The sequence below is a fragment of the Montipora capricornis genome, chromosome 10, assembly GCF_036669925.1.
Source record: "Montipora capricornis isolate CH-2021 chromosome 10, ASM3666992v2, whole genome shotgun sequence".
Classification (NCBI taxonomy): Eukaryota; Metazoa; Cnidaria; class Anthozoa; order Scleractinia; family Acroporidae; genus Montipora; species Montipora capricornis.
This window is the reverse complement of record NC_090892.1, coordinates 44767647-44778763: the sequence shown is the minus strand read 5'-3', so window position 1 is coordinate 44778763 and position 11117 is coordinate 44767647. Positions and strand designations below refer to the sequence as shown.

Genomic DNA, 11117 nt, shown 5'->3' with positions numbered 1-11117 from the left:
CGCAGGGACGTGGCAGTGCGAATATACCATCGCTATGAGAACTTCGCAGCGATTTTACCCTCTTGAATGCTCGGTGACCCCTATTTTTCTTTCCGTAAATCACTTCCTTTCCAGGTTTTGTCCATTTTAACAAAAAACAAAAAAAATCTGTGCGCGAGAAGTTACAAATATTTCGCCTTTTATGCTCTCGTGCGACCGAAGTTTTCTTTCTTAGACTAATATGTATCGTTTTTCAAGGGCTATTTCACCTCAGTAAAAGACATCAGCTACAAAGGTTAATTTAGTCACATTAATTATGTCTAATTGGGTACGTTTACCTGATCTAAATTTCACTAATGTAACGCAATCTTCTAAAAGTGCACTTCATGATCTCGAAAACGAGCACGGTGACCCCCATTTTTTTTGCATTTTTGGCAAAAGTAGATCATTACCTTTCTGCGTGGCAAGTTTAAAAAGAATCTGTACGTGGGAACATTTTGGGCGCGAACGTCCTTAAAGGGAGGCCTACGCAGACTAGCTCAACACTAACTTCCGAGGCCTTTCCCAAACTGTTCGGCGTTATACAAAGCAAAATCTAAAATGGGCTCAGTCTACTTTTGGTAACGGATAACAAGAATTATCTGAAGATGCAAAATTGCGGCTAACCGTGTTATAGCAAAATGAAAACCTCCGCTCACAATCTTCTTCTATAATAATGGTCCAGGTACTTAAGTATCTTAAATCGAGAAGGCAATCAGTGTATTATAAGTGAAGACCAACCCGCGTTGTTCCATGCAAGCGGTCTTTCACGGCACATTTTTACAGAGCTCTCTTTGTGTCGACGGTTGATTAAGAAATGATCCACACTTTCCAGAGATACTGCTACTTAATTAAACCTGTCTTTGTGTTTGAGAAGTCTAGTTATTTTGCTTGACTGTTCCTTGATCGCCAACTGGCCAAGCTGTCTCGATTGTTTTGTTGCTCAGTGGCAGAGCATCCGGAATAGAAACCGGAAGGTCGCAGGTTCGATTTCTGTTCAGGAACACTACGACTTTTTCCGAATATCTCCGAGTCATTATTGATAAATAAGCATATTCAAAATTGAACTTTTAGCTCTTATTACAATTGACCCCACGTTTCAGAGCGCGCGGAAGCGAGGCTTTTGGGTCAACAGTCGATCAGACATAGAAAAGAGTAAGAGGTTTAGCGCGCGAGATGCGAAAAAATAGTGACCTCCTATCCAGAATTTACGTTTTTCTCATAAGAAGACAAAGAATAGTTATTGAATGCCACGATAGTTTCGCACGCACGTTTGGGATTGTTACTTCGGTTAACATATCCATATGCTCTATAGTGCCTTGCTATACTTTTACGATAAAGTTACATGTACGCCAGACAAATCTCAAATTACTCGAAAAAAAGCGAAGGACACAGTCAAGAATCAAGAAATCACAGTCCTTCGATAAGAAATTCTTTTTTGACCCAAAAGCCTCGTTCTCGCGCCTTCAGAAACTAATACCGCTGAGACGTGGGCTCAACTGTGATAACAGCTATTGCGAGAATTATGAACAAATTCGGTTGGGTTTCTTATTGTTATCTATTACATGTAGCTCCGTTTTTATTTCTTCAACCTTTGTAGTACTAAACCCGTGGTTCACTTGCAAATAATCATTCAACAACGTGGAGTTTTGTTCTTGGAAGTTTTTTAATAACCCATAAGGAATTTCTAGCTCCAAACAAGTATAAACCTCTGTATTATTCTGCAAGAACTGTGTCATCCCAAAGCTTTCGACTTGATTGAAGTACCGCATTATTCGAAAAAGCGACTCTATTAAAAAAGTAATTGATAGATATCTTCATTGACAGTACTATGGTAATAGGCCATTTCCAAGTTCATGTCTGCCTCCTCTTCAAAGCGAGTCTAAGTGCGAAGTTTTTTGTGATAGTAATTAGTTCTACTTTACATAAGAATGAAAACTAATTTTCATAAGAAAAACTTTGCACTTAGACTCGCTTTGAAGAGGAGGCAGACATGAACTCGGAAATGCCCTATTTTCGCGCGAATTTGTTTACACAAGCAATGTGAGATTAGTTATCGAAAACGAATGCGAAAAAATGTACAATGGCACTTAAGTTCCGTTTGTGTATTACATACACACCGAATAGGTGTGTGTGTTCTATGACTGGTCGAGACGCTTTTCGAGGCTCCATTTAAAGCCTGATATTTTAATTTAGAAAATAGTGTGTACATTTCAAACTGTTTAGTAGAAATCAGAAATAAATTTTAAAACAGTTTAGGTGGATCACTGGCTGATAGGAAGCGGGATTTTATACTCGTAGGCTTTACTGCAGTTGCTTCAAGGTCGACGCTTTTCTCAGTGTGATTCAATCATTATCTACTGCACCCGGAGAGAACAAACCGAAAAACTGGCGTCGACCCTGCGCACGTGCCTGCAAAGTACCAGACTCCATTGTGGCTGGGACGAGAGGAGCGAGGAGCAAGAGGAGATTGAGAAAAGCAAGAAAAAGAAAGGGTGAGCTGTGGTGCACTTTATTAGGATTTGTGTTAATTTCAAAATCGAAAGCATTCTTGTCGGTTGATGACAGATCCCAGAACAACTAATTGATACGATTCATCATTTACATGCCTAGTTGTGCTTACGAAAGTAGATCGGAGATATTTTGGCTTTGGCCAGAGGGAGATTAGGTTCGATTCCGGCCTCTCAGGTAGCAGATGGCAATCCAGCCTATAAGGCCATTTACTCGTTCCAAATTGAAAATGTCATTACGTCAGTGTTTTTTTCTGTCGGCGTGTCAAATTGGCCTAGTTTAGTTCAAATAAGAATCGAGCGTGTTCGTGAAACGCAACAGAAGAGTTAGAACTGAATTAAACGAATTATATCTCCAGAAACTTTGGGGAGACTGGTACGATTGTGGTATTGTGGGGTTTTTGGCATCTTCGATCACAGACGCGTTTAAATCAAGAAAGTAATGCTATCGTTATGGATCCTTTTACTCTACTGAGGACAAAGAGACAATTAAATTTCCCAAACAATGGAGTGTTATCGCATGACGTCATAGCGGTCATGTTGGTGTTCCTAAACAATGAAACGGCGGCCATGTTGGTGTTCCCAACTAATCCTCCGGGAATATTGAGCTCTATTATCATGCAAATCATTTTCTTTTATTTCGGTAGCTTCTTGTAAATTCTTGTAGCTTGAATGGGAAAGGAAAAAAATAGCAAGACAGCTGTTATGACTCTAACTTTGCGAAGTCAATAGAAATAGCATGAACCTCTTGAATTGCTCATTTTGTAGGACATCTCGGCTCTCCTCTTCCCTGATTTTAAGTTGAAAGTAAGACACACACGAATTGTAGGGTCATACCCACTGCACTCGACAACCCCTAGTGTAGTTTTACAGATTCCTCGTTCATTCTCCCGCCAATCACTCACATCGGTCTCCCGGCGGCACCAGCCATTCGTCCAGCAACACTGCACAGACATGAGTTGCTAAGCAGCTGGATTCATTTTGGGGTAGAATTAGAAGTGCATGGACTTGAATAATGCTGTAAATATGCGCCCTTATCGTTGGGCCACTTACCTCTTCATTTCTGGCTGTGAAGTCAATGTGAATGTAGTTTGTAACATTAAGTCTAATGTTTTGTAGCAAAGGAAAGACGAAGTCTTCCAAAGCACTCGCTCTTAAATGGGACGCAGAATGTTACCATGCTGGGATGTCCGCAGCGCAGAGACGCCGTGTTCAGAAGCGTTTTATGAATGGACAGCTGCGTGTTGTAGTGGCGACTGTGGCGTTTGGAATGGGTCTGGACAAATCAGATGTGCGGGCCATTATCCATTATAATCTTCCAAGGAGCTTTGAAAGCTATGTGCAGGAGATCGGGCGTGCGGGACGGGACGGGTGTCCTTCGCATTGTCACGTATTTCTTGACTCACAGGTGAGTGTAAATGCGTTTTGAAAGTCTCGCACTTGATGTGCATCTTTGTGTAGCAAGTGGTTATTAGTACATTTTGATGGAACTCTGTTGTTAAGACAGAGTTTAACGTTGGGTTAAACGTTACGTTAATGTTGGGTTTAACGCAAGTTAAACTCATCTGGTTACTTTTCTCTGAGGAGGTGGAGTCATTAAACCTTAACCGAAACCTGCAGATGGTTTTCGTTGCCAACTGTGACATCTCAAAGCTCTTGTCGAATTTTTGTTGATCGAAAGGTTTTTTTGTTCGCAGGGCAAAGACATGTGTGAACTCCGTCGCCATGTTTACGCAAACACGGTTGATCGCTCCACCATTAAAAAGTTGGTCCGTCGGGCCTTCCCTCGCTGTGAATGCAAGAAATTTCACGAGGAACAACAGCAAAGAATTGTTGACAGAAAAAACAACGATGACCTTTTGAACTTGGGTTGCCTATGCGATGACCCGCTGGACGACAGCGTGGAAGCTGCATTACAAGCTGCAGAACTTCAGCATCTGAAGAAAATAAAGGTTAAGTCGCAGATGTGTGATGACCCTAAACAAAATAAGGAAGAAGAAGAAGAGGAACGTTCTGGTATTACCTCGACGACTAATTGCGGGGAGGCATTACAAAATACCAAGAAAAAGGAAGAAAAGGAGGAATTATTAGAATCGAAATCTAGAGATGAAGTGGAAAGCAAAGAAGCAGCAACAAACAGCCAACAACAACTTGTCCAGGCTCCTGTTGGACGTCTTTGTGGGGGTCACGAAGTTGCCATGGTGACCGAATGCCTTATACAGGAACTTGACATGCGCGAAGAGAACATTGCTACTTTGTTGTGCTATCTTGAGTTGCATCCACAACGGTGGCTCGAAGTACTGCAGCCGGTCAAGTCAACTTGCACAGTGAAATTTTACGGGGGACATGCACAGCTGAGGGCTGTGGCACAGAAGATTCCTCCAATAGCAGCTGCGGTTTCTCTCACCAGAACAACACCTGCAAGTTTCAGAAATTCCAATACCATCACTTTTTCAGTTGTGGAGTTAGCAGATAAGATGGGATGGGATTTGACACCAGTTTGTCGCGAGCTGAGAGCGCTTCAGTGGAACACGTCACTGTCACGTGATCATTCCCTTGCTGATATGGGTCAATCGGGAATCTTAGTGGAGTTTTCAGACCTATCCATGCACATAAGGGCGCCTGGGGACCTATCAGACGAGGAGCGGGATAACGTGTGTAATTTTCTAGAAGATCGCATCCTGGCCGAGGAGCGAAGCCAGCTACAACAGCTTCAGTTTGTGTATGATTCGCTCAAAAGTGTTTCTTTTTCCGAGTACTGGCAGTGCGCCGATGATGTTGACAAAGAGTCGGATCAACAGCTCAAGGACATCGTGAAAAGTTATTTTGAAGATTGTAGTGACAAAACAAAGAAAGAGCTTGCCGTTTTGACTAAAGCGAGGAAAGGTTCAAAAAAAATTCCCTCTTCTGTCACACCTTCTGATCACGTGAATTGGGACGTTATTTCACGAGATCTCAAAGCCCTGTTAGGGGTCCACCACGAGCACTCGTTCACTGGTCGTGCTGTTGCACGTATATTTCACGGTATTGATAGTCCGTGTTATCCAGCAGAGATATGGGGACGAGACCGCCGGTTTTGGAGAAAGCACTTAGACGTCGAGTTCAACAGTTTACGTAAATTTGCAACTCAAGAATTGATTCGTCTAAGGTGAATAGTAGAATATTATAAATTTAGAACTACCAATTCCGGTTGTGTTGAGAGTAAGATATGTTAATATTAAAATGGGACACTAATCCTTCATAGTATTCCCGCCATTGTTGTCTACTTCGTTGTGCGTCAGTACGAGCTGTATAACTATTTAAAATAATTGAAGTTAAACTGCAAAACAAATGTCTCAAAGGGCGAGGCATACAAAAGAAATATATATGGCTTTGCAAGTGTGAGTGAGCCATTGTTAATCTCCGCCAATCAGAAACTCGCCTGCACAAATCGGTCAGGCATACATTATATTTTTTTCGTTAAAATTGTGGCTGCTCAGGTATTCTTTGACCCGGCCTGTTCGAGCTTTTCAGTGCCTTTAAGGTGGGAAACTTCCAAGATTTCGACAACGGAAAAGTGTTCGAGAAGCTGAAGAATGGGGATTATTAAGCTCCAATTTGAGAAAGAACGCAATACATTGCTTTGTATTTTAAAGCTTTTTACAAACATTATTCATGAATTATCTCTGAAAAATGCGTGGTTACCCCCAATTTTCTTTTTGGATTTCAATAACACTTGTTAAGATCTACATTTCCTGCATAATCACACACCGGGGCAAAAATATCTTTAATTAGTAGGTACCGTCCTTAACCACAAACTCGAGCTCTTATCCTCTGGAAACTTCGCACAGACGTTTTAAGCATTGTTATGTAATAAATGTTTTGTTAATAAGTCGAATGCTATTTCCCTGCAACTATTAACTTCGCATAAATTATATTTGAATTTACGTCAGGCACAATCTATCGTTCACGCGTCCAGCCGTCTCTTCTCGGGGAGGATACCCGAATTCGAGTGAGCAGCGGAAATTGAGCCTACGATGTCATGTGAAAACGTTCTATATATATGTACGCTCAAGATGATTCCCTGGTTTTGCATTGTGCAACTTTTCTGCGCATAATTTCTTGCGTCATTGGCGAGCGCATTAGTTCGCGCATTGATGAATTTGCTTAATCTGTCTAGCTAGGAATGGCTATTTTCCCCTGAACGAGCACATTATGCTTCCGTATTTTTTCAAGCGCAGACCATCCACTCTGTCTTGAGAAAAGCGAGAGTATTAGTCCCGTGGGACATGAGAATCTACATCGACATCTACATCTACATGTTCCAGCACTCGCCAAAGTCCCTTTTTCACGGTTTGGTGGAAAAGCCGGGGTCCGTGGAAAACACGGGGTGCTGGGGTACGTGGATAACAAACACCATAGACCCCGGCACCCCGTGTTTTCCATAGACTCCGGCACCCCCGTGTTTTCCACGGACCCCGGCACCCCGCGTCCCGGCTTTTCCACCAAACCAAGACAAACAAATAAATAAATAAATACGTTGTGTGACCTTCTGTTTAACTCGACTGTTTGCTATTTCACTAGTCTTTGGACTGTTGCTCATTATATAACATCAAAGCGACATCGTTTACAATACGCTATCGAAAGTAGCTTTTAAAAATCACCAAAGTCTGGAAATCTCGACATTCAAAAGAATATGATTTTCTTCGTATCTCCGTGTGACTCAGTCACGCTCACAGGGTAAAAATCTTCTTACAAAGGCTGAAACCACATCCATTCTTTCAAGCGGCTATTTTTCGTTGAAATTCTGGTATCTAATGTTGTTGAACAAATAACTAAATTGATGACCTTTTTTCCCTATAACGTACAACTGTAGCGTACCGATGAAAAAGGTTGTTCTTTTCCAAACTAATTATTCATTCTCGTCACCAGAACCTCGGGTCGACCAAAAGCTCTGGGAAACTCTATGTAGGAGAGCATGCGCCGTAGGGTTCTTATAACCAAGAATTGGCTATTTGAACGTTACGGCGCCTGCTCACTCCTCGTGCTAACATGAATGCACCAATTGGAGACTCTTTTGATTGTTCCTCACGAAAACCAATGAGAAGACACCTTGTTTCAGTGTTCCCCAGAGCTCTTCTCTCCCTCAGTCAAGAGAAGAGCTCTGGGGTCGAGATTGACTGATTATTGTACACTGTTTACTCGACACGTGCAATACCCACATCCAGTCTCCGACTGGCTATTTTAAATGGTGTTATGTACTCGTAATAGGTACACGGAAAACAAGAAGAAGTTGTATTATTTATGTATAAATGACGTTAACTGCATTTGGAGCCAGACAGCAATGAGTGTGATGTGTTTCTTTACAAGATCGAGAAATTTGAAATCACTTCTTTTTTTTTTTTTTTTGAAAGATTTTGGACAGGACAAACAAGCAGGCTCACGTTTTCAGTAATATTCAGTAGTTTTTGCTGTATAAGAACAATTTTTCCGGTTGATCAAGTTGCGAACGCTTTTCGCGTAATTCGGTAAAAAATACTTAGGGCCTGGTCACATGGAGGTACGGGACCCCGTGTAGGAGAGGTACCCCGCCTACACGTAGTCGAAAAAAGCGAGCCTTCACGTGCAATATTTATAGCACCTGGGCGCTGGGTTGAGTTGTCCAAATGCTTTGGCGGAATGTTCAAACTAAAGATAAATCACCCCAGTCGGGCGGGGTACCCCACCTTCAGCATCCACATGGAGAAAACTCACCCCACCTAATAGGGTTACCCGGCCCTACTGACCGTGAAACCCGCCTCAGTGAGGTACCCCACCTCTCATGTGAACACAATCAAGAAAAAAGAGAAATTGGTTACTCCACCTCACCTACCTGGGGTACCCCACCTCCATATGAACAGGCCCTTAGGATAAAGTTACAGTGCGAAAACAAGCATTTTGACCCCATCATTTAATTGCATTTTTTAAGGGTCCTGTCCATGAATATCAATTGTGCCAAGTTTGACAAAAATCTGGATAGTACGTCATTTTCAAGGGAATTACCTTAAATTCTACGCTATCAGCAGATTTTCCCAGTTCCTTATTAAGCTTAATTGATCTTGTTTTTCAAACAGGGATACTGCACTGAGTAGTCAAAACAAAAGACACCTGATTCAAATTGTCAATGTTTTTAATCTGAACAAACGCCATGCTTTCTTTAAAATGACTACTCGCATGCCAGTGGTTTTTTCTTCAAAACCCCAGATATTCTCGTCTTCCTATTTTTCTGCCTTTCTTTTTCTTCGCGCGCGTAGGTACTCGAGTCACGCGAGAGGCGCGAGGAAAACAGAAGACACCTCTGGTACCCAGGGTACCCCAATAGGACCAGAGGGTCAATAAGAAATGGAATCCTTGCGGAGCGATTGCGTGTTCACTAAGGTGGATACAGTTTGACTCTCCAGGTCTTTTGGGATGAAATTAATATGTGACAACCCGTTGTTGTTTGAATCCTCAAAGCATCTTCCACACATCTTTTTGAGAGCTCTCCTGTATTCGTGGCTGCGAAGGGAGTATATCACAGGATTTAGAACCGTGTTCAAAAATGTCAGCAAAATTAAAACCTCCAGAGTTTTTTCTAATGCGTTATTTGCTTTTCCTCCGGCAAACGTGTAAACCAAGGATGCGACGACTATTGGAAGATAACAGCACAGAAATGCACCAATCACGATTGCTGAAAAAGAAGACAAAGTTGCATGTCTGGCTCGATTAATGAATACTTAACAATTATTCGCCTCAGGCTCAGTGATTATCGGTGAACGACTACTGGCAGCCATTTTGTCCGTCGAGGTGATTATCGGCTGATAATCCGAGATAGCGAGCCAATGAGAGCGCGCGATTTTGTATAATCACTTGTGTATTTATACTAAAAACAGTTATAATAAGTGGGATTTTATACATGATTGATTACTACCATAAAACGTCGAAAGGAAAAACTTCTGAGTTCAATCAATCTCTCGTATCTATGGATTCTACAGATTTTTCTCACTATCTATCACAAGGCATTTGATTTGATGTATGAACTGAACTCACCAAGCGTTTTTGCCCACTTTCTTTCCCTCGACCTTGGAAGCCGAATGTTTGCGACAGGTACAACGGACGCTACCGCGACACCTACTCGGTTAGACTGGTACCAAGCAACCTTGCTTATTCTGTAGTAGGCAACCATCATGGCGAACAGCGGAAAAAAGAAAAGTAATGCAACGTTGAAGCACAGGTGAAAACGGTTGTTTTCGTCACTTGCTTCGATAAAACCTTCCTCGATGCAACCGTAAAACGTCGGGTAACCATGAAGTTCTTTAATCGCAGCAGGAATTATATGGATGGAAAGAACTGGAACAATCCATATTATTAGCAAAACAATAACAATGCGCCTTGGGGTAACCAAAAATCGATAGCGCAAAGGATAAAATATGGCGATATATCTGTCGATGCTCAAGATAAATAAATGCAAAGTACTGACATATAATAAACAGCCAAATATTCTTCCCATGAGACTGCAGACGAAGGGTTCTCTACCAATGTTATAATAAGTCAAAGCTCGAAAGATCATGATCTGAACAGCGAGCAGGTCTGACAGTGCTAAGCTTGCCACAACGTAGTTCCGGGCGATGACACGAAGCTGTGGGTCTCTAACAGCAACAAGGCATATACCCGAGTTACCCATAGTGTTTGCCAAGGCGACCACAATCACAAAGAAGAGTTTAAAGCCTCTTTCTACTTGAGCAGACGTTGATAGTGACATGAAAGTTTCGTTGTTTGTTGAAGCATTTTGAAGCAAAGAAACGTTGTAACGTGTTGAGTCCATCTCATTTCTGTCCACTGTAATCAAACTAAATGATGCGTCCAATCAATCTTGCCTTCGCTATAATCTGTCGTCCGGGCTTAACTCATGCATTGCATTATGATCACGCTGATATGTCTCAAGGCTTCACTGTGATGTCTTATCTAAAGATATGTATTTACAAAGCAAAATAACACCGGCTACTCCTTTTTGCCATTCATGCACTGGACGCAGGAGGGCTTTATAAGTCTGATTTTACACTCCACTTGTCCTCAAAAGTTATGCTATATTTAGATCACTTATCATTCAAATACAGCTGATATTTATTTGTGTCTTATTCTTTTAGCATCACCCTTTGTTTAAATTCGTGGTCTAATTGTCTTTCAAATAAATAGGCACTGCACCCTTTTACCCTTCCAAATGCTCTATAATTCGACACTAACACCGCAATACTTCAGGCACCACAGAACACGTTTGTTTTCATAAATTCGTTGGCGCGCTAGCAATAAAACGGTTTTAACAACATAATGAATATTAAGACCGTGCGTAAAATTGTTCCGATCAATTAATTTTTAACCCCTATCAAGGCCACAAAATCTGATGTCATTTAACGCTCGCGGTTTTAGTCGTATTACCACAAATTAGGGACGATTATTTAAGTACTAACAGCCGTTGAAAACTTGCAAACTACTCACGTGACATTTATAAAGTGCATACATAGTATTTATTTTCGATGCAGCTGAAAAAAGCTCGCTTATATAGAATATCCTTATTCAGTCACGAGCCCTGCA

General features: G+C 41.6%; 2 protein-coding genes across 3 annotated transcripts in view; one reads left to right on the top strand and one right to left on the bottom strand.

Annotated features, from left to right (window-relative positions):
- LOC138019165 (ATP-dependent DNA helicase Q4-like) overlaps nt 1–6124 on the top strand; it is a 22954-nt gene extending 16830 nt beyond the window's left edge. The window contains exons 16-18 of one of the 2 annotated variants that reach the window (XM_068865855.1): nt 2320–2513; nt 3648–3936; nt 4226–6124. In XM_068865855.1, coding sequence (XP_068721956.1) covers nt 2320–2513; nt 3648–3936; nt 4226–5680 — 1938 coding nt within the window. In that variant the 3' untranslated portion in view covers nt 5681–6124. The remainder of the gene's footprint in view (nt 1–2319; nt 2514–3647; nt 3937–4225) is intronic. The other variant, XM_068865856.1, reaches the window with a different exon arrangement.
- A 2534-nt stretch (nt 6125–8658) lies between these two features.
- LOC138019006 (histamine H2 receptor-like) lies at nt 8659–10577 on the bottom strand. The gene is made up of 2 exons (XM_068865673.1): nt 9576–10577; nt 8659–9216 (listed from the first exon to the last, which is right to left on the bottom strand). Exons 1-2 carry the CDS (start codon nt 10348–10350, stop codon nt 8879–8881), a joined length of 1113 nt encoding a protein of 370 aa, XP_068721774.1. The 5' UTR covers nt 10351–10577; the 3' UTR covers nt 8659–8878.
- Between the last annotated feature and the right edge of the window lie 540 nt (nt 10578–11117).